This window comes from Phyllobates terribilis, unplaced genomic scaffold (genome assembly GCF_046119375.1).
Source record: "Phyllobates terribilis strain yellow unplaced genomic scaffold, ASM4611937v1 Scaffold_3__8_contigs__length_932513732, whole genome shotgun sequence".
NCBI classification, from domain to species: Eukaryota; Metazoa; Chordata; class Amphibia; order Anura; family Dendrobatidae; genus Phyllobates; species Phyllobates terribilis.
This window is the reverse complement of record NW_027362763.1, coordinates 906,937,438-906,965,022: the sequence shown is the minus strand read 5'-3', so window position 1 is coordinate 906,965,022 and position 27,585 is coordinate 906,937,438. Positions and strand designations below refer to the sequence as shown.

General features: G+C 40.9%; 1 protein-coding gene across 5 annotated transcripts in view; it reads left to right on the top strand.

Annotated features, from left to right (window-relative positions):
* Positions 1 to 27,585, top strand: part of LOC141257787 (uncharacterized) — a 1,010,546-nt gene that overhangs the window by 852,598 nt on the left and 130,363 nt on the right. For all 5 annotated transcript variants that reach the window (XR_012318105.1, XR_012318103.1, XM_073672778.1 and 2 more), the window contains one exon: positions 25 to 92. Coding sequence is in view for 3 of the 5 variants with exons in the window: in XM_073672778.1 (XP_073528879.1) it covers positions 25 to 92 (68 nt within the window). In the remaining 2 variants the exon portion in view is untranslated. The remainder of the gene's footprint in view (positions 1 to 24; positions 93 to 27,585) is intronic.

Sequence of the window (27,585 nt, the reverse complement as noted above, 5' to 3'; positions counted from 1 at the left end):
AATACTTATTTATTCCTCTGCCAGAGCTTGAACAATGGTGTCAAGTCCATCATTCACATGACCGCTGCAGCCAATCGGTCCTCCTGGCATTGGTAAGTAATGCTAATTTTTATAATACTGTATCAATTCCTGCCTTTATTGCATTTAAAAAAAATCTCAAACAACTTCTATATTGTTTCAGAAGTTTGGACATCAACAGTTGATGTTCCAAGTCAGTTGCCTCAAAAGTCAGAATGAGCAAAAAAAACAGGTGAACAATGGAAAAAAACAAAGTTTCATTAGAATTTGAGGGTAAATGGTCTTATCACTTTGCTAACAGGTTCTCTGATGAAGAGAATGATATTGTCATGTTTTGATGTCTCTCAAGTTTTCTGCTTTAACATGGATCAGAATAGTTTTTACAAATAAATGGTCACTATTTAGATCAGTGTTTTCCAAACTCCAGTCCTCAAGAGCCACCAACAGATCATGTTTTCAGGATGTCCTTAGTATGGCCCAGGTGATAATTCCATCACCTGCGCAGGCAATAATTCCATCACCTGTGCAATACTAAGGAAATCCTGAAAACATGACCTGTTGGTGGGCCTTGAGGACTGGAGTTGGAGAACACTGATTTAGCTCATAGTTTTAATTGTGACATGTGAGCTACCAAAAAAAGTGTCTGATGATTCACTATAGATTTATATAGCGCATTTTGAAGTTCTTGGAAAGCTGTCCCTGTCATCTCAGTAGACAGAAACAACAAGACAGAACAGGCTACTACCAACAACAGCTATCAAATGACTGCATCCAAAATACCATACAAGACCATGGGTGTCTTATATGAAGCCTCTAGAGCTGCTGATGAGCAGTTCAAATGTTATTTCTTTCTATGTTGTGGTATCATTCATCTCTGAAGGATTTTCACCTGTTTTTATTATCAAGTTGCACTTGCTTTTTAGTTTGGATTGCAGGGTGTCAACTTCTCATTGAGCTGGAAGAAACAGGCAAGATAAGGTTATAGATAAATACTGCATCAGCAACGCCAATTCAGCCTTCCTGCTGCCTGAGGCAAAAATGTAAATGGCGCACCCCCAACCATTCCCGCAGAGCAATATAAACACAATTCCGCTATTTTATTTTGGTCTTTATTGTAAGGCATTCTTTATATTGTAAAAATGAACTGTCAACATGTATCTCCGGGTCTGTATGATTACAATAATGCTAAACTTGCATCGAATTTTTTAAATTATAGTGATGAAAAAAATTAAGTTTGTAAAAAATAATAAAAATTGGGATTTGTGTGGCCATTTTCTGAGACCTATAACACTTATGTTTTTCTGTTGCTGGAGCTTTGTGAAGGCTTGATTTTTTTTTCTCTGCGAGCAGATATATTGTTGATTCATGGAGAACATACAATGCTTTGATCGCTTTTTATTGCATTTTGTTAAGGAGTTGAGGTTACAAAAATATAACGCAATTCTGGCATTTTGATTTTTTTTCTCTTTACAGTATTTACCTTATGGGTTAATTCATTTTATAGTTTCACAAACTTTACTTTTACGGATGTGGCGATACCAACTATATTTATTTGATTTTTTTTATTTCTTTATTTTTTAGTAAGGTAAAAGAGGATTCAAGTTTATATATTTTATTCATTTTCTACAACTTTTTATTTATTGTTTTACTACATTTTAAGTCTCCCTAGGGAAACTTGAACCTGTGATAGTCTGATCACTTTCACTGTATACTGCAATAACCCAGTATTGCATTATACAAGACAAATCACAATCTCCTATGAAGCTCATTCTACGTCAAAGCTCCATAGGAGAGTTACAATGGCAGCGACAGAGGTCTTCAACAGGCTTCCGGATGCAATGGCAACTCATCGGTACCTTGCAATTGTGTTGGCAGCGGTATCTAAATGATTGACAGCAGCTACTAAAGCTTAGGTCTGACTGCTGCAGTTAGAGAGATCTACCATGTACATAATATAGCCGGCATCTGCCACGTTTTTAGGTCGGGATCTTGGGGAGGGTGACATTTTGCTGCCCCCTGAGAAACAACCCAGATCACAGCCTGAAGCAAGATGCTCATCTCACCTCATGGCAGAAGCAGCCCTGAGCTTCAGATATAACCACATACCATGAAGAGAGCACCAGGACTGAAGAGCAAAAACACTATCATAATCAAGAAAAAAACTTTTTCACCTACTGGGGCCAATTTTCTTTTTTTATTCTTTGGATTCTTCTTACCCTTCTTCCAAGATCCATTACTTTATATTTTTCTATCAGTTTAGCAGTATAAGGCTTGAATTTGCCAGACATATTGTCATTTTGAATGACACTATTCACTTTTTCATGTATTGACCGAAAAAAATAGGAAAAAAATCTGTAGGGTGAAATAGTAATAAAACAAAGCACAAAGCGCGCTATTCCGCTCCTCACTTTTTCTGCCCTTCTGCTCCACAAAGTGTGCCCTCTAAATATCATACCATGTCCCTGAAGAAAAGTATGTCCTACTCTTTGCCCACTGAACACAAATATACTCCACACTTTGCCCCTGCTACTCTCACGCCTACATTATTCCGCTGTTACCCAGTCTGGACAGGCTCTAAAGCATCTGGATATAATTATATCCAAGGAAGAGTTACTGGGTTGGGTACACAGGACATTGAAGTCCCTGTATGCTTTGTAAGAGAAATAATGAAAGTAGGTATGTGATTATTTCTGTATGGTCATGTTCACACGTTCAGTAATTGGTCAGTATTTTACCTCAGTATTTGTAAGCCACAACCAGGATTGGTGAGAAATACAGAAGTAGTGACGTGTATCTATTATACTTTTCCTCTGATTGTTCCACTCCTGGTTTTGGCTTACAAATGCTGAGGTAAAATACTGAGGTAAATTACTGACCAAATACTGTATGTGTGAATGTGTCCTCAGAAACATCAATATCAACACAGTTTCTTTTCTAAGAATTAGACATATACAGTAGGTGTCAACGTAATGAAGAAGAAATACACAGGATAGAAGAAACATAATTCATGTGGCCGGTCTACAGTTAGGTCCATATATATTTGGACAGAGACAACATTTTTCTAATTTTGGTTCTAGACATTACCACAATGAATTTTAAACAAAACAATTCAGATGCAATTGAAGTTCAGACTTTCAGCTTTCATTTGAGGGTATCCACATTAAAATTGGATGAAGGGTTTAGGAGTTTCAGCTCCTTAACATGTGCCACCCTGTTTTTAAAGGGACCAAAAGTAATTGGACAGATTAAATAATTGTAAATAAAATGTTAATTTCTAGTACTTGGTTGAAAACCCTTTGTTGGCAATGACTGCCTGAAGTCTTGAACTCATGGACATCACCAGACGCTGTGTTTCCTCCTTTTTGATACTCTGCCAGGCCTTCACTGCAGTGGTTTTCAGTTGCTGTTTGTTTGTGGGCCTTTCTGTCTGACGTTTAGTCTTTAACAAGTGAAATGCATGCTCAATTGGGTTGAGATCAGGTGGCTGACTTGGCCATTCAAGAATATTCCACTTCTTTGCTTTAATAAACTCCTGGGTTGCTTTGGCTTTATGTTTTGGGTCATTGTCCATCTGTAGTATGAAACGACGACCAATCAGTTTGGCTGCATTTGGCTGGATCTGAGCACACAGTATGGCTCTGAATACATCAGAATTCATTCGGCTGCTTCTGTCCTGTGTCACATCATCAATAAATACTAGTGACCCAGTGCCACTGGCAGCCATACATGCCCAAGCTATCACACTGTCTCCGCCATGTTTTACAGATGATGTGGTATGCTTTGGATCATGAGCTGTACCACGCCTTCGCCATACTTTTTGTAACATACCTGGCGGCGTCCTTGCATGGTGGTCCATCTCCCACTGTGCAAGAGCGCGCACTTGATCTCCAGTCCAGAATGTCTCTCTGGCTTCCCTCCTTGCTGTCTGTTTGTCTGTTTTGGCTGCATAGGGCGACGCCCGCTGAACTTCCTGTTTCTTGTACCTGCTGCGGACACGCCCCTGTTGCACCTCCAGCCTATTGCTGTCCATCTTTGGGTATTTATACCACCTTCTTCCTCAAGATGGCGCCTGAGCATTGTATCCTGTCAGTCGGCTTTTTGTCTCTGACATGCCAGGTCCTATCCTGTTTTCCTGCCTGTTTTCCAGTTCTGTGTCTGAACTGTGGTCTGTTCTTGTGAACACGCTTCTTGCCTGTTCTTTCGCCTTCTAGGGGCCGTATTCCTAGATCTGCCTGTCTGTGCCTTGCGGTATCTGTTCCCGTCTGAACAGAGTCCTGTTTGTGTCCCTGCCTTGCGGTATCTGTTCCTGTCTGAACTGAGTCCTGTCTATTTCTCCTGTCTTGCAGTATCTGTTCCCGTGTCTGAACTGAGTCCTGTCTATGTCTCCTGCCTTGCGGTATCAGTTCCCGTGTCTGAACTGAGTCCTGTCTGTGTACTCTTGCCTGCTGCCTTTCCTGGAGGCTGTATTTCCAGGCCTGTCTGAACACGCTCCTAGCCTGTTCCTCCCGCCTTCTAGGGGCCGATTACCTAGATCCGTTCCTGTATCTTGTCTGTCCTGTCTGAACACGCTCCTTGCCTGTTCGTCCCGCCTCTCTGGGGGCCGTATTCCCAGACCCGCTCCTGTATCCCGCTGCAGTGTCGGTCTCTTCCGTACACTCAGTTCCAGTCTGAACTCTCTCCTATCCTTTACCTGTTTTGCCTCTATGTCCGTTCCTTTCCTTTTTCTGCAGAGTCTGAACTCGTACCTAACTCCTGCTTGTTGTCTCTGTACTCCCGTTTGTGAGTTTGTGGTCCCCTCGCTACTTCACTGCAAGTACCCTGTGGGTATCTGGCTCTGCCTTTCCCTTCCTGTCTGTTCCGTGTGAACAGAGCCCTGTCCGTCCTGCTCTGACTCCTTGCTCACTGCTCCGGCAGTCCTGTCCTGCCCTGCTTCTGCCCGCTTCTCCGGCAGTCCTGTCCTGCCCTGCTTCTGCCCGCTGCTCCGGCAGTCCTGTCCTGCCCTGCTTCTGCCCGCTGCTCCGGCAGTCCTGTCCTGCCCTGCTTCTGCCCGCTGCTCCGGCAGTCCTGTCCTGCCCTGCTTCTGCCCGCTGCTCCAGCATTCCTGTCCTGCCCTGCTTCTGCCCGCTGCTCCGGCAGTCCTGTCCTGCCCTGCTTCTGCCCGCTGCTCCGGCAGTCCTGTCCTGCCCTGCTTCTGCCCGCTGCTCCGGCAGTCCTGTCCTGCCCTGCTTGTGCTCGCTGCTCCTGCAGCCCCGTCCTGCTCTGTTCTTGCCCACCGCTTTGGGCGTTCCCTCTCTGCTGTGGTTGTCTACCGCATCTGCGGTTCTGTGACCCAGTCTGTACTGGGTCTTAACCTTTCTGTGCTCCAGCCCGTCCTTTCGGCCAGTACCTCCCTGCCTGCATACTCGCCTGTATCCACCCCTCTGCATACCTGCGTGTTTGCTTACATCCACCAGTCTGTGCCAGCCTAACCTGCCTGTTCCAGTAATTCCAGTGTGGGTCAACCCCCGTGTCCGGAGTTTGACCTGGAGTAGCACCTGGTCCCTCTGCCCGGTTTCTCCCTGGTGCACTGGCGTCGTATGCCGTCGTGCCACCTTGGTCGGATCGGCCAGATACTTAGTCACGCCCCTCCAGGCACTCTCCGGTCCATGGTCCAGTGGAACCACAACACCCGCACACGCCAGTCAGTCCGGGCGTGTGCATAACACTTTTCTCTTTCCATCATTCTGGTAGAGGTTGATCTTGGTTTCATCTGTCCAAAGAATGTTCTACCAGAACTGTGCTGGCTTTTTTAGATGCTTTTTAGCAAAGTCCAGTCTAGCCTTTTTATTCTTGATGCTTATGAGTGGCTTGCACCGTGCAGTGAACCCTCTGTATTTACTTTCATGCAGTCTTCTCTTTATGGTAGATTTGGATATTGATACGCCTACCTCCTGGAGAGTGTTGTTCACTTGGTTGGCTGTTGTGAAGGGGTTTCTCTTCACCATGGAGATTATTCTGCAATGATCCACCACTGTTGTCTTTCGTGGGCGCCCTGGTCTTTTTGCATTGATGAGTTCACCAGTGCTTTCTTTCTTTCTTTCTCAGGATGTACCAAACTGTAGATTTTGCCACTCCTAATATTGTAGCAATTTCTCGAATGGGTTTTTTCTGTTTTTGCAGCTTAAGGATGGCTTGTTTCACCTGCATGAAGAGCTCCTTTGACCGCATGTTTACTTCACAGCAAAACCTTACAAATGCCAGCACCACACCTCAAATCAACTCCAGGCCTTTTATCTGCTTAATTGAGAATGACATAACGAAGGGATTGCCCACACCTGTCCATGAAATAGCCTTGGAGTCAATTGTCCAATTACTTTTGGTCCCTTTAAAAACAGGGTGGCACATGTCAAGGAGCTGAAACTCCTAAACCCTTCATCCATTTTTAATGTGGATACCCTCAAATGAAAGCTGAAAGTCTGAACTTCAACTGCATCAGAATTGTTTTGTTTAAAATTCATTGTGGTAACGTCTAGAACCAAAATTAGAAAAATGTTGTCTCTGTCCAAATATATATGGACCTAACTGTACATGTTTAATGCTTCATAAATGAGCCTTTCTGTCTGGAGCTTGTATAATGATGTGCTTCGGGCCCTGACCATGCCTATCTGATAAACAGAATTGTTGCCAAGACAATGTATGTTTTATTTAGTTCATTACATGATAATGTAAGCATCATTAGTCAGTCATTTTTTAAGCGACCACAACACAAAGCCTATCTGTGTTTAGTAGAGGGACAGACAATGCAAATATCACTGCTCGTTTGTCAGTCATGAATACCGAGATACTTAGTCAGTACCTAAATGAAGATGATTTCCATTACTATACTATATTTTCTTATATTGGGTAGATTATGTGCTTACTGGACTATTTTATTTTTTTACTTCCTTCTACCTCAGATATAGGCCAGTATTGGCACAAGAATATTTTATTACCAGTGACATCTTCCAGCTATCAATGTGCGTGGGCTACAAACATTGCATAAAGCAGGTTAATTCTGATTCGAAGTATTGTCCTGACATGCATGGTAACACAAAGCCCATGCCATAATACTTATAAATAAATAAAAACAACACAATATGAATGGATAAAACAGGCCGTGATGTTTATTATGAGTATCATGAAGTTTAATCAATTAACGAAGATACCAACTCAATAAATATCAAATAAATATTAATTTAAAACCATATAAATAAACGAATCCACCCAGTTTAGCTAGGCAATTTTCCCAAACGGCCAGGCCTTGAAGAGGCATGCCCCCCCCCCCCACCACCACCACATCACAGCCATTTTTCGATAATCGTTCGCAGGTCAAGGTTAAAAATGTCCAAGCCTATTTCAGACAAATGTACCCAGTCTTTTCTGTACATACCGATAATAAATCCTTCTAAATCTCTATGCCTGAAAGAAAAACCATTCAGTAAATGCATACATTTTTCCATTCCTTTGTTTACTCTTTTACGGATCTTTTCCATAAAGCTTAGGCTTGGCCTGGACCACAAAAGTCTCGGAATTATTTCAGAAAAAACAAAAGACGTCTTAGGAAAACATATTTTAAAGGAAAGAAAAATCACTTTTCATAACTGACAATAAGTCCAAAGTGCGTTTTTTTTCCAATGTCATTCCAACCGGCATGAACTATAACGAGATCAGGTGCAGGACAACTAACTGCTAACTTCTGGATTTCCGAAACTAAGTCTCTCCAATTCAGACCTCTTACACTGTGCCAAAAATTTTTAACTAAATCAGGATTAAAAGAAAGATTCATAGTATATGGCCTTTCAATAGCTCGAACCATTGCCCAGTGAACAAAAGAGTGACTGACTATCCAAACAATAACTGGACCTGAAAGAATAAACAGATAAACACTATTACTTAAAATGCTAAATTCGGCCTAACATAGAGTTTAAACCTGTTTGATTCCCATCTGCCAATTCGCATAATTTTTTCGTCACTCAGCCCTAAACGAGCTGCTTCTGTAGCTGCTCCGATCTGAAAAGAGTGGGATGAAATTCTACAAGTTTCTAATCCAAGTAAACGAAGACATTTCTTTAAAACGGCATTGAACTGGAATTTCCTTACAAATTCACCATTGGCATGAATAAATAACGGGCCTAATCCAATGGGTCTAATAAGGTACCATTTCTTCAAATTACCTACCGGGCATATTTCTTTATCTAAAATGGAATTTAGACTCACAGACACTCCCCGACCTAGTTGATCTGTCTTTGATTTACGTATGAATAAATTAATCTGAGAGTCCCGTATTAAAATATCCTTAAAATGAAGCCCAGAAGGACTAGATTTGGATGAGGAAACTAATTCACCTATGCTCAGAGCTGCAAAAAAATACAAGAGAAAATGCTGATTTAAATAAGCAAGTTTCAAACTTGTTTTTGCAAACAGATTTTAGCGCCAAACATAGATTTTTTAATAGATCCAAAGTAATCGGACAATGCTCATCTGGTTTTGCATTAAACTTCATGTAACCCTTTAGTAATTGTTTGATGGGAAAAAAATTACTGAATGGTGATTTACCTGCCAATTTAAAAAAGAATGACACACCTGCCAATTCTTTATTAACTGCAGAATAAGATAAACCCTTTTTAATTAGGGATTCAGTAAATTGTAAGGCAGCATCTACTTTAGACTCATAATAAACCAGGTTATTTTTTGCACAAAAATTAACCGAATGATACCATGCAGCCGAGTAATCGGCCCATGTTCTTTCGGACAACGACTTCTCGATAAAGTATGGAATTACTCTGCAATCAAGCTGCAGAGGCACGCTGGGCAAGGCGTCCCTTCTACGTCGGCCTCCGGCACCAGATGATGAAAAAGGGGCCACTGCCGGTGAGAGAGGGCATTGAGAATTAATTCATATTTACTGACTGACAATGAGGCTTTAAGCCAAATATTCAATTCTAAACAAGTAATAACTATTCTCCTCAAAATTATGGCTGCCCATTTGTTTTTTGAAGAAAGGGTATTCACTGCAAGCAAAAACCCTTGATCATTGGAATGAAGTAGAATCCTCTTATTCTTCAAATGCCGACCCCATAATACCAGTGCTACCAATACTGAAAAAAGTTCAAGAACAAACTTATTATTCCTGAGATTGAGTAACAACTGCTCGCATGGAAATTAGCTCATTGACCAATTCTTGTTAAAAAGGACTACGTATTCCCCTTGTTCATTGCTACCTATAATTAAAGAAAGAGAATCTGAATCTATAAAGTCTGACTGCCAGCAAGATTTACCGTTAAAATTAACCAAAAATTGGAGCCATACTCTCATGTCTTCTTTAAGACCCTTGTTCAATCTAATGTGAGCTCTAGGGGAGGTTAAACCTTTAGTCGCATCATATAAACCCCTAGAAAAAGCCCTACCCATTGGGATAATTTTCAATGCAAAGTTCAGCAATCCCAATAGGGATTGCAGCTCTTTCAATGTGACTTTGTCCTTTTGTAAGCAATACGACAACCTATTACATATTTTAGAAACTTTTTCCATGGGAAGGCTATATTCCATTCTTTCAGAATTTATCAGGATACCTAGAAATTCTAAACAATGTGTAGGTAGCTGGGTTTTTTCCATAGCAATCGGGATCCCAAAATAATTAGACACATCCAAGAATTTATTTAATAAATTCAAACAAATTGGAGAGTCATTAGGACCAATGAATAAAAAATCGTCTAAATAATGAGATATTTCACCGCCTTGACATTCTTCCCTCACCACCCATTGAAGAAATGTTGAAAAAGTTTCAAAATAAAAACACGATAAAGAAAACCGCATTGGGAGGCACCTGTCAAAGAAAATTTACTGTTGAATTGAAAACCCAAAGAATTAAAACCCAAAGGATTAACCGGTAATAATCTGAAAGCTGCTTTTATGTCTGATTTAGCCAACAAGGCATTATGACCACATTTTTTTATTAACTCAACCACTGAATCAAATGAAGTGTATTTGACTGATGATGTAGTCTTATCCACTTCATCATTCAAAGAGGCGCCTGAGGGAAAGGATAAATGATGAATCAGCCGGTAAGTACCCGGTTCTTTTTAGGAACAATGCCTAACGGTGAAACCCTGAAATTCTCAAAAGGAGGGGAATCGAATGGGCCAGAAATCCTACCAAGATCCAGTTCTTTTTTTACTTTTTCACGAACAATATCACTAAATTGCAAAGCTGAAGCTATATTATCATGAACATAACAACCTGTTCCTTTAAATGGGGGAACTGAAAAACCAAAAATAAAACCAGATATTAATACATTCCTACTCTCCTGGTTTGGATAGCGACCTAACCATGGAAGCATTCTTAGAATTTTCACTGGAGTCAATGCTTTTTGGAAATTGCTCTTCAATACTTGATTGCTGTCCTTGTGCCATTTTCTTAAAACATTTTGCCATAGGGTGTTCTCCGCCACAGAAAGAGCATTCGTGGCGAAACCTACAACTGTTTTGCCACTTACAACTTGATTCGTTGTAAGCAAAACAGATCCCCTTTTTGCTAGGGGGGTTAGATGCCAGTCTATTAAAAGGGGCCCTCTGAAGTAACATAAGGTTTAACCACAGCCCGACATCCTTGGAACTCCATTTTAAATTTGTATGAACAGCAATCTTTTGACGGAAGGATTCATCGTAATTTAACCATGCCATACCCCCAAAATTGCGGTACGCTTCCAGGATTATGGCTATATGCTGGAAGAGGCCACTACAGAGATTGGGAGTTTTTTCCCCTAATACAGAGGAATAGATTGCAAAAGCTTGGAGCCAATTATTGAACGATTTTGTAGCTCCACGCCTTTTTTCATCCCCTTCCTTATCATCCCTCTTATCACCCCTACTGTTCAAATCTTTAGCATAAGGTAGCAGTGAAAATAAATCAATATAATCCCCATCCCAAATCTTCTGCTTTACACCTGCTGCAAGATGAAATCCCAAAGGGGAAATTTCACAGGATAAACCTGTCCTCATAACCAATGACTCATTATTAGCATTAATGGGGGGATTAAGATTGGTGCTACTTCCTAACCCATTAAACATTTCCAGCAAAACATCCTTAAAAGGGGATTTTATGTCTAAATGAGAGACAGACAGGGGTATATGCATTGTCTCACCCCTTCCGTTAATTCCTGATGATGCCTCCTGCGACGCCGCGTCGCCATGGTTCAAGCCCATAGGGGCGGGCGAACCCGGCCGCTCAGATGATGAAGTGGCTTGATGAAATAGCGCTCTGTCAGCGTCCAACGACTCCCTCCAAGATGCTACCGCCGTTGAGGCCTGTGGGAAAATAACACCAGAAGCGGCTGCAGACGCAGACCGCTCAGCAAAGATAGCTCCCTGGGCCTCCGCTGCGCTTGTACGGTAGCGGCGGCTAGATGTTTCCTGGACCTCACCGCTAGCTGCCGCGGATACCGACGCCGCCTGATGACCTCGGTGTTCACGCATTAGACTTCGGGACTTGCGTGTAGGCGGAGCAGACTTCCAGCTGGGCACATCCTTTCTGACAGGAGGAGGCGGTGAGTAAGCGACCCGGGATCTTCTATTCCTTTGCAGACTTCTGCTACGCCTTCCAGATGATGGCGCCGCTTCAGGGCAAGACAAAGCTGCTGACACACTGGTAAGACTCAAAACTTCATGTTCTTGAGGTGAAGGTCTCTCCATCACCAAACAGCTTCTTATCCAGTCAATACCACCTTCCTCCTCAGCACGACGAGTAAGCTGTTCCAATAAGGCTTCCATCTTCACTCTTCTGTGCAGCTCACAATGATACAGGAGCCTCAACAGCTGTTCTTATATATGCCCGGTGTTTTCCCGCACTTTTTCTTATAGCCAATCCGCTTCCTGGAAAAAGAACCGCCAAAACATCTGGCTGATACTGGTTATAACCTGCTCGTGACAGCTCACAGCTTACCATATGACCTTTTGACCTTATTATATTCAACATGACATAAAAATCCCATTACTCCTTCAAATAAATTTTGACCAATCATTCCTAAAATAAAATTGACAGGGCCTGTGTTACCATGAGACCCCCATTCTATTCTTGCTTCGGGGGGGCTTACAATCATGCAGATTTACCTAAAGGCAGGCAGGGTATTTGAGATACAGTTTTATAATATAATATCTGTGGGTGTTTGATTGGAATTAACCTGTTCAGCCATCTGAAAACTTTCTGTTGCAGGGATTGGTGACAGTCTGTACTAGTTCTTGTACACACAGGCTGCACACCACTCTAGCTATTCAGAAGTAAGGCCACATCCACACATTCAGTATCTGATGAGTTTTTTCCCTTAGTATTTGTAATCCAAAATCAGGAGTGGAACAATCAGAGGAATAATAAGTATAATAGAGACACGTCACCACTTCTGTATTTTTCACCCACTCCTGGTTTTGGCTTACAAATACTGAGGTAAAAAACTCATCACATACTCAATGTGTGAACGTGGCCTTATACTCTGATTGAAGGTGTGTGGCAGGAGCCAGGAACCCTTGGCCTAATGTCCAGATCTGACTCCTGCAGGGAGCTGTAAATATAATCTGTGTTTGTCTGAGAAGATTGTTGCAGTCCTGTGATTACAGCAGTCTTGGCACTGATTTAAGCTGTGTGTAGTCGTGTACCCATATGGGATAGAGGAAGCGGGAGGAGTGACAAGTGTGAAGTGTGCCAGCAGGATTGTGGAAACAGTGACTAATATGGCACGTCACACTTGTCCATAAGGCTCCACAAGATCAACAGGGGCCAAAAATTGACCCATTGGCCTCTGTCAAGCTAATATACATAAGTATACAATAAAAAGAAAGAGACTACACTTTTCCATACAACTTATGTATACTGCATAGTATGTTTTTTTTCACATTGAGACCTCATGGGTGACAGATGCCACTGTTTGACATCCATCGAAGGCCTCCATTTAACATATGCTTTAGGAGCCTTTCCCAGTATACACATTTAATCAAGGTTATAAAATTGAAGTAAACAGTGCCAAGGCGGGTTACATTGTACTGGTTTGCCAACTAGAATACTAGGATACCAAGTCCATGTTAGTGAATTAAGAAAATGCAAGCACACAAAGCGCAGAGCTCTGAAGGGAAATGCTTCACATAAGTGCTATACATAAGCACTCTGAGCATTTTATTTTTTAATAGAGGAACATAGGCAGAGATTATGCGAATTCACATGAATTCAGGTTTATTTTTACGAGTATAACAATTAACATTTAATAAAAAAAATTCTAATAAAGGTTTTATTTTTCACTTTACAGATGCAGTTGACATTAACTAAACCATAACATATACTTGAAGAAGTTGTCCACTACTTTTTCATTGATGACCTATTTTTAGAATAGGTCATCATTGTCTGATCAGTGGGGGTCCGACACGCAGCACCCCCGCTGATCAGCTGTTCTTGGTATCAGCGGCCGCCAGCCGAAACTGCTCGATTGCTGAGCTGCTCCATTTTCTCCTAGTGGTCGTGGCAGTGTTCTACAGATCCGCTTCCTATTCAAATCAATAGGAGGCAGATGTGTAGTACCCTGCCGCTGCCACTAGCGGAAGACTGAGCAACTTTACAATCGAGCAGTTCCGGCCAGCCGCCGCAGACACAGAGAGCAGCTGGTCGGCAGGGGTACCGGGTATCAGACCCCAATCAATCAGACATTGATGACCTACTCTAAGGATAGGTCATCAGTTAATAAGTAGTGGACAACCTCTTTAACACCCTGGAGAACAATACATAAATTGGGCACTGTATATGTTCCAAATATTGAGCTTTTTTTTTTTAATTTTTACAATAGAATGGGGCATGGGTGAGATAAATATATATATATGTGTGTGTATATATGTATATATATATATATATATATATGTATATATATATATATATATATATTTATATATACACTGCCGTTCAAAAGTTTGGGGTCATTTAGAAATTTCATTATTTTTGAAAGAAAAGCACTTTTTTTTTTCAATGAAGCTAACATTAAATGAATCAGAAATACACTCTATACATTGTTAATGTGGTAAATGACTATTGTAGCTGCAAACATCTTGTTTTTATTGCAATATCTATATAGGTGTATAGAGGCCTATTTCCAACAACCACCACTCCAGTGTTTTAATGGTACATTGTATTTGCTATCTGTGTAAGAAGGCTAATGGATGTTTAGAAAACCCTAGAAAACCCTTGCACAAGTATGTTAGTCCAGCTGAAAATGGTTTGGCTGATTTGAGAAGCTATAAAATTGACCTTCCTTTGAGCTAGTTGAGAATCTGGGGCATTACATTTGTTTGTTCTATGAAACTCTCAAAATGGCCAGAAAAAAGAACTTTCATGTGAAACTCGACAGTCTATTCTTGTTCTTAGAAATGAAGGCTATTCCAATGCGAGAACTTGCCAAGAAACTGAAGATTTCCTACAACGGTGTGTACTACTCCCTTCAGAGGAGAGCACAAACAGGCTCTAACCAGAGAAGAAAGAAAAGTGGGAGGCCTCGCTGCACAACTGAGCAACAAGACAAGTACATTAGAGTCTCTAGCTTGAGAAATCGACGCCTCACAGCTTCTCAACTGGCAGCTTCATTAAATAGTACACGCAAAACGCCAGTGTCAACATCTACAGTGAAGAGGCGACTACGGGATGCTGACCTTCAGGGCAAATTGGCAAAGAAAAAGCCATATCTGAGACTGGCTAATAAAAGGAAAAGATTAATATGGGCAAAAGAACACAGATATTGGATAGAGGAAGATTGGAAAAAAGTTTTATGGACAGACGACTCCGTTTGAGGTGTTTGGATCACACAGAAGAACATTTGTGAGACGCAGAACAACTAAAAAGATGCTAGAAGAATGCCTGACACCATCTGTCAAGCATGAGGTAATGTGATGGTCTGGGGTTGCTTTGGTGCTGGTAAAGTGGGAGATTTGTACAAGGTACAGTAAATGGGATTTTGAATAAGGAAGGCTATCACTCCATTTTGCAACGCCATGCCATACCCTGTGGACAGCGCTTGATTGGAGCCAATTTCATCCTACAACAGGACAATGACCCAAAGCACACCTCCAAATTATGCATGAACTATTTAGGGAAGAAGCAGGCAGCTGGTATTCTATCTGTAATGGAGTGGCCAGCGCAGTCACCAGATCTCAATCCCATTGAGCTGTTATGGGAGCAGCTTGACCGTATGGTACGCAAAAAGTGCCCATCAAGCCAATCCAACTTGTGGGAGGGGCTTCAGGAAGCATGGGGGGAAATTTCTCAAGATTACCTCAGCAAATTAACAGCTAGAATGCCAAAGGTCTGCAATGCTGGAATTGTTGCAAAGGGATCATTCTTTGACGAAAGCAAAGTTTGAAGGAGAAAATTATTCTTTCAAATAAAAGTCATTATTTCTAACCTTGTCAATGTCTGGACTATATTTTCTATTCATTTTGCAACTCATTTGATAAATAAAAGTATGAGTGTTCATGGAAAACACAAAATTGTCTGGGTGACCCCAAACTTTTGAACAGTAGTGTATATATATATATATATATATATATATATATATATATATATATACACACATATATATATATATATACATATATATACATACACACACTGCGTAGAATGCATTATATGCAAATAACAGGATGTTGGGTGCACTACAAGAAAAATTAAAAAAAGAGTGTCAGAACATATTTATAACATCAAAAAAGATAACGATACTCATTCTGGAGTGACTAAATATTTTAGAGATGTACATGAAGGTAGTATAAAAGGACTTATATGCTATGGTTTTGAACGAGTAATGTGTCATGAAAGAGGCAGAGACTAGAAGAAAAATGTGTTTTTAAGGGAAATGTTTTGGATCCTTAGAATGAATACTAAATAGCCTAATTGCTTGCATTTTCGTAATTACACAATGTATTTGTATTGATAATATAATATTGATGGAAGATACTTGTATATAATATTTTTTGATGTATATAATATGAATTGTGTTATCTGCATTTAATATGAATTGTGTTATCAACGTTCTGATTGGTTTGCAATGGTTTTAAATAGATTCTGATGAGACTCTGGTGATATCTACTGTATATGACTAAGGTCATATTCTAATGCCGGAAACGCGTCAGATGTATTGATTAGAAACTTCTTAATAGATACCGAATAAATAAATATTTTTAATTTCATAAGTGGTCGTACCTGCTTTTTCCTACAACACTTTTTTTTTTCTCATATAAATTGACTAGTTAGTTACTGTTTGATAGATCATAGACTGTGTGATACATCATACGGTGGTTTGCATAATTATTTATTAGTATTATTGATGGTGCGAATGCATACAGGAATTCAGTGACCAGGTAACCTGAGTGTCCTTTCTGCAGCTCTGTCTAGAGATTACCAATATTGCGATGTGTTTTTCTTCTCTGTGTTTTGCATAGGTTATTTGTGTTCTGTATGTTCTTTTCTACAGTACTCTGATGTGAACTTGTACTTTCAGTGGCTTGTTTTAGAGACAATTAGTATCTTTCATCTCTATTTTCCAACAGTAACAGGTTCTTAGCCACTCTTCTCAGCTCATAGTTAACCACATCTATTGTATCTGTAGTGAAACTGCTAAAACAAAGGCCAGACCACACGCATTTTCCCTTTCTGTGCCTAAAGCAAAACTACTTGATCACACAAAGTCACTCAAGTGCAAAACACATGGTCATTCCGTTCTTTCTATGTTTGTGTTATGACCAGACTCTTGTGTTATCACATCCTGAACTTTGCACTTTATTTTTTTTTTATTCCTAAACCAAAGACCACCAAATAATTTGTCTGCCCATGAAGACTTTGATGAGGAGGGAGGTTAAAAAAAAATCAGAATGGGTTTTGTGTCCTGAAAGGAGGTTTTGTTTTCTTAAATCCTCCCAGACCAGTAATCCTTAGTTACAGTTTCATGCAGAAGTCTCAGGGTGAAGTTCTGCTTTTAACAAAAGAGATTAAATAGTTCCTTGCTAATACTGAGCTAAATTGGTTAGGGTGAAAAAATACTCCATCAGAGTTCTTTAGGAGATTCTAATGTTATTTCAGCCAGGCTAAATGAACATAAAACAGGCATTACACCTACAGACACTATAGTAATGCAAATGCTAAAAGTATATTTTACCTTAATAATAAGGGAAACGGTCCTATCATTAATAAGTACGGCATTGCTTTGCTTGTAGAACCCACAAGTGACTTAAAGCTGTAGTACATTGTCCAAGGGCTGATCTTGAAGGCTAATAGGGGCCGCATACATAACAGATAGCAGTCAGCTGAATGATGGTTCATCCTATGGTTTAGCTAACATCTATCTCATCCAACTTTCTCATATATAAGAGCACTCACTCCTCTGAGTGCTCCTGTGTCCCCTACAAGAGCACTACTGCTAGTCTCCTCTGGGGCGGCTTATCTTGGTGAGAACAAAAGGATTGAGAGTCCGAAATCAGAAATGCCAGATCCTCATCTCCACTGACTTCATTTGTCAAGGGAGACTCGGTGAAGCCATCATACATATAAAGCTGTGTGCCCACGATGCGTTTTTTAAGCTTTTCCGCAGCGGCAAAAACGCTGCAGAAACGCTTAAAAAACGCATGGTAGAAGGCCTGCCATGTCCCCCAATGATAATCCGCATGTGCTGTGCACATGCTGCGGAAATTTCCGCTGCGGATTATCATTGCGGAAAAAAATGCAGCACTACCAATTATTTTGCGGAAGTGCTGAGTTTTTGCCGCCATTGACTTGCATTAGAACGCGCCAATTCCGCAAGACTGCATCTGTAATTGCATAATTGGCGTGTTCTAATGTGCGGATGGTACCCGAGTGTGGAGGACAGGAGACTCTCCTCCACACCCAGGTACCCTAAAAGCTGTAAAAAAAATAATAAAATAAAAAATAAAGATTATAATCACCTTCCGACGGCCCCCGGACTCCTTCGCTGTGCTTGCCTACAGATCGCGCAGGACTGAAGGACCTGCGTTGACGTCACAGTCATGTGACGGCAGGTCCTTCAGTACAGCGTACCGCGATCTGCCGGCAGCCAGCACAGGAGCGCAGCAAGACTGCAGGGGCCATCGGAAGGTAAGTATAGGTTTACTTTTTATTTTTTGACATTCTCTCGGGTCACACTATATAAATCCATGCTGTTTGCATGGATTTATATAGTGTGACCGAGTTGTCAAGCACTTTCCAAGTGATGCTAAAATCGCTTGGAAAGCGCTTGACACCCGCATGCGGAAATGCAAGTGAAGAACGCTTCATTTCCGCATGTCCCTGGCAGGAAAACACATGTACAATCCGCATGTACAATCCGCATGTACAATCCGCATGCGTTTTTTTTCTGCCAGGGAGATGCAGAAATGCTCAGGAAAAAATCCTGAGCATTTCTGCATCGTGGGCACATAGCCTAAGACTGATACCCACAGGTTTGACTGACATTAGCATAATGTGTATAAGGGCTTTAACCCTAGAACGCATGACCATAAAAATCTACACTTTCACATACCTGGGGCCTTTTAGGCCCGTGTGCAAATAATAAATAAATGACCAACTGGAAATGACAAACAACTATATACCTGAGGAATACCTAGAGTTTCAAAATTCTAACTAAAGAAATCTTGCAGAAAATAGAAAACAATTAACAGGGCGGGCCTGCGAGGCCCCAGGTGTGCGTTCTAGGGTTAAAGGGAATCTGTCAGTAAGATCAACCCCCCCTGAACCACATATATGGGCATGTAGATCTTTGAACTATAACTCCTCAACACCTCTATATCTTCTACCCCTTGCTCCATTCCCAAGTAATTAGTGTTTTAAATCAAATGCAAATTAGGTGTTAAGTGCTCTGGATGTGACTGAGCTCTTCCTGAGGCCTATGCCTCCTGGTTGTTTCTCCACAAGCCTCTTTAGCTTAATTGATAGCTTACTGTCTGTGTGATGTTAGGTGCCAGGCAAGGAAATCAAGTGGTAGGATGATGAGGGCAGTAATCTTTGCTGCCGATGTTGGATGCAACAAATTAACTAAGCGGTTTATTCTCTAAGCATTTTGAAGTTAGAGACCAACTTCTTCATCAGAAGAAACACAGCTTGCTTGTTAATTTGTCCACTTCCCTTGGTTTCTTGCATCTAACATTGTCAGCACAGACTATTACCCTCATACTCCTACCACTTGGACAACACGACGGGAATTCCTAGACTGATGGTGCTGCACCAGCTGATGTACCTTGATTCCTTGTTGTGGGTCAAAACAACCGCAAAAAGTGAGCAGTTCCCTTAATCTCACCTAGATTAATTCCTCCCCTGGATAAAACACCATTGCACTTGGTGTCTCTTTTTTCTTCAAGGCAAGGAAATCAGGCAAGAGCTATCAATCAAGTTAAAGAGGCTGGTGCTGGGTAAGCAACCTCCAAAGTCAGAGGCTGAGACTTGCTTGACATCTTTATATATTCTATCTGTTGCTGTGTTCCCAAGTAATTAGTGGTTTCATGCATATGCAAATGAGGTATTAAGTGTTCTAGGGGTAAATCTATAGCACTTAATTCCTCATTTGCATATGAATAAAACCACTAATTACTTGGGAACACAGCAACAGATAGAAGATATAAAGGTGTTATCAGATTTACATTTCAATGACCTGCATGCCCATATATGCAGTTTTGGGGGATAGATCTTACTTGCAGATTCCCTTTAAGTGTGACTAAGAAGCTTGTATACTCAGACACTGAATCCAAATCATGCAAGAATTTTATGCTTGTCAGTCCAAGGTTAGAAGTCCAAGTACATCTTGTTCTCATATGCAAAATAAAATGATAAAAAGGAGAACCATATAATTGCAATATTGCACTTGCTCTATCGTAATAATGGATAAAATGTAGCACAGAAACGTATAAAGTAGCAACAATATTTATGATAACAACATGTCCAGCCACCCCACTCAAAATAGTAACATCACAATTTTTTTTCAGTAAATACTGTCTACAAATGAGTAAATGAATCCAGTACATCACCTTGAACATCTACAATTGCTTTATCAGAAGCTGCAACTATATATTATTGAATAGTATCAAATGTACTGAGGCATAGAGGAAAAATCCAATGAATGTGCAATGGCAAGAATGTTAACAAAAAATAATAATTCTAGGATACCAAGCAATTAAAATAATAATGTATAATTGCATTGTTCTCTATTATGACTCCCATAATAATGCTGGCATATACTGTTTATACTGCAAATAAAGATTTGGTGTTTCCAAAACCAATATACAAACCAAAGAATACAGCAGCACTATGTAGGCACTAAGATGTATGCAGACATTTAACCCCATAACGCCCAATGACGGGGATAACCCGTCATGGCAGGATGCTAGTTCGCGCACCATGACGTGTTATCCCCGTCATGACTTTGGACTGTCACTGTGTGTAAACATGCAGTGACAATTCAGCGACGACAGCTGTCACAGACAGCTGAGCGGCAGGGGAAAAGGTGCAGGGACCCGTGCTGGTTGTCTCCGCACCCAGATCACTGTGATCAGTCAGTCAGTCTGACTGACCGATCACTGCACGATCGCGCAGGAGAAGCTGAAATATCAGTGTCTCCTGCCCGATCAGTGCTGGAGCTTAGCGCTGCCAGTGGCTGAGCTCCTGCACGAAACAGCCAGGAGTGGTGTCAGTGCCGCCCAAGGATGTTAACCCCCTGAATGCTGCAATCTAGCGTGATCGCAGCATTCAGGAGGCAGGCAAAGGGCTGGGAGCTCCCTCTGGCTTTAGATCGGCGCCCCCACGATGTCATCGCGGGGCCCGACCATTGCCATGGTGACCTGGGGTTGTCCTGCCGACCCCCAGGTCACCAAGCTACTGAAAGCTTCTGAGACCATGCTCACAGCATGGTCTCAGGAGCTTTCACTATAGGTATAATGTACTGTAATGCTAATGCATTGCAATACATTACACCTGTGTAAAGAGGGAATAAAGTGAAAGTCCCATAGAGGGACTAAGTAAAAAAGTTTAAAAAAAGTATAAAAAAAAAAAAAAAAAATTAAAAAATCAAAAAAAAAAGTTAAAAAATAATAAAATATATTACACTAATAAATACACATTTTTATGTAAAAAAAAATAAACAAAAAAAAAGTGCACATACTTAGTATCGCCACATCCGGAATGACCCAATCTATAAATGTATCACACTTGTTAACCCCTTCAGTGAACTGCGTTAAAAAAAAAAAAAAACATGGTGATGCCTTTTCATCATACCGCTAAAAAAAAGTAGAAAAAGCGATCAAAAAGACGAATGTAATTAAAAATGGTACCGATGAAAACGTCATCTTGTCCCACAAAAAACCAAGCCGCCACACAGCTCCGTCAGCGGGAAAAAAAAAGTTATAGCTCTCAGAATAAAGTGATGCAAAGATAATTATTTTTCTATAAAAGTTTTTATTATGTAAAAGCGCAAAAACATTAAAAAAATTACATAAATCGCTGTAATCATACTGACCCGAAGAAGAAAACTGCCTGATCAATTTTACCACACGCAGAACCGCATAAAAAAAATGAAAACAATTCCTGTTGGTTTTTGTTTATTCTGCCTCCCAAAAATCGGAATAGAAAGCGATCAAAAAGTGTGATGTGATGACCCTAACCTCTCCTCACGTATCACTTCCCAACCTTATGGCCACACTAAAGGAATATGGGCTTATGTCAGGATACAAAGTTAACACAGCTAAAACGGAGGCATTACCCCTGAACTTTATCCCCCAAGCCCGTGATCATCTGAAATCAAACTACAAATTCCGTTGGAAAACAGATGAAATTAAATATCTAGGAGTCAATCTTTCCTCATCCTATAACACCCTATATGCTAGGAATTTCCCATCCATATTTAGAGAGCTGAAAAACTTGCTAACAAAATGGAAATCTATTTCTATCTCCATGATGGGGAGAATAGCCTCGTCAAGATGTTCCTCCTCCCTAAATTAATTTATCACTTTGAGACCCTTCCGTTGAGAGTCCCTATGGGAGAACTCAAATCCCTTCAAGCAGCAATAATGAGATTTATATGGAATGATAGAAGACATAGAATACCCAAACAAATCTTAACCACTCACAGAAATCAGGGAGGTATGTCAGTACCGGATGTTATTAAGTATTCTTGGGCGGTTCATCTCAGAAGTGTCCCCTCGTGTCCCCTTCGTTATGGGCATACAATAAATGGACTGAAATAGAGAAGTTATGGCTGGCTCCCATTCATCCAAACGCCCTGCTTTGGACCAGTAGACCCTTAAAGATAAGTCGTCCCCTTTTGGATCCTATCAGGTTCACAAGGGAAATATGGCAGACCTGCGGTAAGAGATTTGAACTAACTTCCCCAAGATCGCCAATGATATCCTTCATATATCAACCGCTATTTCCAAATAGCTTGAGCTCGGACATGGTGCTCCCATGGATAAAGGCAGGCCTTTTTAGATTTGCTGACCTGGTAGATGGAACCTCATTGGAATTACACACTTTTGACCACATGAAAGCTAACTTTAGAATAACAAACAGGGAATTCTTTCAATTTATGGTATCATACCCCTGAACTACTACACAAATTAAACCCCTCTATCCCGGATGGCTGCTGGCGCTGTGGAGCTGCTACGGGGTCCCTTACCCACATTTTCTGGACATGCCCGATCCTGACCCCATTATGGGAAAATGTCAGATCCCTGCTGCGGGAAGTATTGTTCACTGAAATCCCTATAGACCCAGCTATATATTTATTAAATGTTACTGACGGCAGTAATAAACGCCAAATTAGTTGTATTCAATAAGGTGTGGGGACCATGGGACTATTACTGGGCCCAATTTAATACCTGATATTTGTTCAAGGAAAGGAGAACAGAGTTTACTGCTGAAATCTTCCAGTATTTTGCCTTATTACCCTTCCCCTTCCCCCTGTTGTTCTCCTGTCTGTGTCATAAAGGTTTGTAGTGTTTTTGAAATTGTAAACAAATATAGATTATAGAAAATGATTGTGTAAGCGAGCAGCTCCTACAGTTACACCAACTATGGAAATATTCGGCTGCTCGTATAATAGTGCTTGGACTAAACACTGTTTATTAGAAGACTACAAGAAGAACGCAGATAAGTGTATGATCCATAGCAGATTTCCAACATGCTCTATTAATTTCAGTTTATGCATTATTTCTTTGGTTCTATTGTTAAACCTATACATTTTCAATAAAATTTACAGTATTAAAAAAAAAAAAAAAAAAAGTGTGATGTGCCCGAAAATGGTACCAATAAAAACGTGAACTTGTCCCTCAAAAAACAAGCCCTTACATGACTCTGTCTTCCGAAATATGGAAAAATTATAGCTCTCAAAATATGGCAAAGCAAAAACTATTTTTTGCCAAAAAAAGTGTTTTTTAGTGTGTGACAGCAGCCAAACCTAAAAACCCGATATGAATCTGGTATCGCTGTAATCGCACCGACCCGAAGAATAAAGTTGTCTAGTCACTTATACTGCACGAGGTACGGCATAAAATATAAATAAAACCAATTCTTCACCTGCTGTTGATTTGTTCATTCTGCCTCCCTAAGATCGCAGTAAGGCTCTGCTCACATTTATCTTGAGCTCTGCTCTGAGCGCATACACCGGGGTTTCTGTGTAAATTTCTGAAATACGTGATTCAGACGGAACCCCGGCGGAAGATTCCCTGTAATGAAGCAGGTGGAGGCACTGTGGATGCCGTCTGACCTACAGTATGATCCGTCAGTGTCCGTCTTTTTAGACGTAGATAAAAGCGGGGTCAGCCACAGTTTTGTGAACAACCGAAAAGGATAACTCTGAACAGAGGCCATACAGAGTCCAGAGTAACTATGCTGCCTCATCTCATTATAGTGAATGGATCCCTTGGGAGTTTCATCTAAATCACGTAATTCGGAGATTTAGATGGAAACCCCAAAGTAAGTGCTCAGCGTAGAGCGCCGGATAAATGTGATCCAAAATGTTATGTAAAATGTTCCCAAGAAAAGCTTCACATAAAAAGCCCCACTCAGATCTGTCATGTGTTAATGGAAATATAGGGGTCTTCCACATTACTAGTAGTACCAAGTCTCTGGAAAAGAGGAATGGCTCCTCGCCCCCTCAAAAAAATTCAGCAAATTCTGTGCTTCCAAATTCAAATCCCCCCTCCCTTCTGAGCCCCACAATGTGTCTAAACCACATTTAGCATCCACATGTTTGGCAGGGTCATGATTTCCAAAAAGGGGGTCACTTGAGGGGGGGGTTCAGCTCTTCTAGCAACTAGGGGCTCTGTATATGGAGTCCGCAAACTATTCTAGGAAGATCTGCGCTCCAGCAGGCAAATAGCGCTCCGTCCCTCCCAAGCCGCACCGTGTGGCTAAGCAGTACTGTACAACCACATGTGAGGTATTGCCACGTTCAACAGAAATTGTGTGACACATTTTGGTGCCGTTTTTTTTAACAATTTTCCCATGTGAAAATGTAACATCTGGGGCGAAAACAAAATATTTGTGGTAAAAATGTAATTATTTTTTCTTCACTGCCCAATGATATAAAATTCTGTGACACATCTGTGGTGTCAATATGATTACTGCACCCTTAGATGAATTCATTGAGAGGTGTAGTTTGTAAAATGGGGTCACTTTGGGGATTCTGCTGTTTTGGCACCTCAGGGGCTCTGCCAATATGACATTGTACACTCAAATCATTCCAGCTAAATTTGAACTCCAATATGGCGCTTCTTCCCTTCTGAGCTTTGCACTGTGCCTCAAAAGTAGTTTTCGACCACATATTGTGTATTGGTGTACTCAGGAGAAATTGAACAACAACTTTTGAGGTCCATTTTCTCCTGTTACCCTTGCGAAAATAAAAAATTTGGAACTTGATTTTTTATTTTCACAGCTCTACGTTATAAACTTCTGTGAAGCACCTGGGTGTTCAAACTGTTCACCACACATCTAAATATGTTCCTTGAGGGATCTAGTTTCCAAAATGGGGTCCCTTGTGGTATGTTTCCACTGTTTAGGCACATCAGGGGCTCTCCAAACGCAACATGGCATCCTCTCTCAATTCCAGCCAATTTTGCGTTCAAAAAGTCAAACAGTGTTCCTTCCCTTCCACGCCCTGCCGTGTGCCCAAACAATCGTATTCCCCCACATATGAGGTATCAGCATACTCAGGAGAAATTGCACAACAAATTTGGGGGTCCATTTTCTCCTGATACCCTACTGAAAATAAAAAAAATGGGTCTAAAGCAACATTTTTGTGAAAAAAAGTTAAATGTTCATATTTTCCTTCCACATTGCTTCAGTTCCTGTGAAGCACCTGAAGGGTTAATAAACTTATTGAATGTGGTTTTGAGCACCTTGAGGGGTGCAGTTTTTAGAATGGTGTCACTTTTTTGTATTTTCTGTCATATAGACCCCTCAAAGTCACTTCAAATGTGACGTAGTCCCTAAAAAAATGGTTTTGAAAATTTTGTTGGAAAAATGAGAAATTGCTGGGCAAATTTTAACCCTTATAACTTCCTAGCAAAATGATGTAAAGTAGACATGTGGGAAATGTTATTTATTAACTATTTTGTGTGACATAACTCTCTGGTTTAAGGGCATAAATGTTCAAATTTTGAAAATTGTGAAATTTTCAAAATTTTTGACAAATTTTCAATTTTTTCACAAATAAACTCAAGTCTTATAGAAAAACTTTGACCACTATCATGAAGTACAATATGTCACGAAAAAAACTATTTCAGAATCAGCGGGATTCAGAGTTATTACCTCATAAAGTGACCGTGGTCAAAATTAAAAAATGAGGCCTGGTCATTAACCTACAAAGTGGCTCCTTCCTTAAGGGGTTAATATATGATATTTAGGCTATGCGCCCACGATGCAGAAATGCGCATATTTTTTACGCTTCTCCCTGGCAGGAAAAACGCATGCGGTTTTTGCATGAGTTTTTCCCGCCAGGTAGAAGCGTTTGTCAAGCGTTCTTCACATGCATTTCTGCATCCAAGTTATCAAGCGCTTTTCCAAGCAATTTTAGCATCACTTGGAAAAGTGCTTGACAACTTGTTCACACTATATAAATGGATTTATAGTAGTGTGACCAAGTTAGTTAAAAAAAAAAGAATAAGAATGGTAAAAAATAAATAAAAAAAGCTTATACTCACCTTTCGATGTCCTCCCGGTGTTATCTCCCCCGCGTCCGGTGTCTTGCACTGCTTGCTCGCGGTGGTGTGAAGGACCTGCGGTGACGTCATTCAGTCATGTGTCAGGTCACATGACTGAATGACGTTATGGCAGGTCCTTCACAACAGCGCGAGCAATGCAAGAGACCGGACGGAGCGGACAAAACATCGGGAGGACATCAGAAGGTGAGTATAAGCTTTATTTTTTTATTTTAAATTCTTTTTTTTACAGTTTCTACGGTACCTAGGTCTGGATGAGAGTCTCCTCTCCTCCAGACCTGGGTACCATCTGCACATTGAACCGTGTGATATCCGCTTATCCACATGTAGTGATGCGGATGTCACGCGGTCCAATGCAAGTCAATGGCGGTGATTACGCTGCGTGTCCGCAAAATTAATGGACATGCTGCGGATTTTTGAGCCCAGCATAAATGCTGCTGAAAAATCCGCAGCATGGGCATTGACATTGCGGCTTGTCATTGGGGACCATGCGGGGCGGATTACCAAGCGTTTCCCAAGCGTTTACGCTGTGTAAATTCCGCAGCATAAACGCTTGGAAAATGCTTCGTGGACACACAGCCTTAGGCTCACACAAGCATATAAACAATTGTCGAGTTTCATCCAGAAAACTTGGACGATTTTTTTCTCACTTGTCATCCGTGTGCAGCCAGTATTCAATCTGTGTGCAATCCTTTTATAGCAGCAGCTATTAATAATTTACAGGACTATTTAAAGTTTCCTATCTTGTGGAATTGAAATGTATATGTAAAAATCTGCTGTGGCTCCGTATGGCATTCCAATTTTATTTCCACACCCATAGACTTAAATGGGCAAGTCTTTTCTTACTTAGGCTGCGTGCCAACAATGCGTTTTTCAAGCGTTTTTGCTGCGGAATTTCTGCTGCGGAAACGCAAGTGTGAACAGATGCAAGTTGCTATGACTAGTGTCATAGCTACAGTGGCTTACAAAAGTATTCATCCCCTTGGCTTTTTACCTGTTTTGTTAGCACAAGCCTGATGTTGTTGGCTTCTGGGACATTTTGACTGACTGATTGATTCCGTAATGCAAATGAAATGTAACAACACATAAATATCACTTTATTATTAATTAATATAGGTAAATATATATATACCGTATATACTCGAGTATAGGCCGAGTTTTTCAGCACATTTTGTGCTGAAAAAGCCCCCCTCAGCTTATACTCGGGTATATACTCGAGTATATAGAAATTCCGTTGGTGGATTGTGTGGGGGGGGGGTTGCGGCAGCGGAGGAGTGGGGCACACGCAGCAGCCGCTGCTGAAGCTACCACGTGTGCCCGC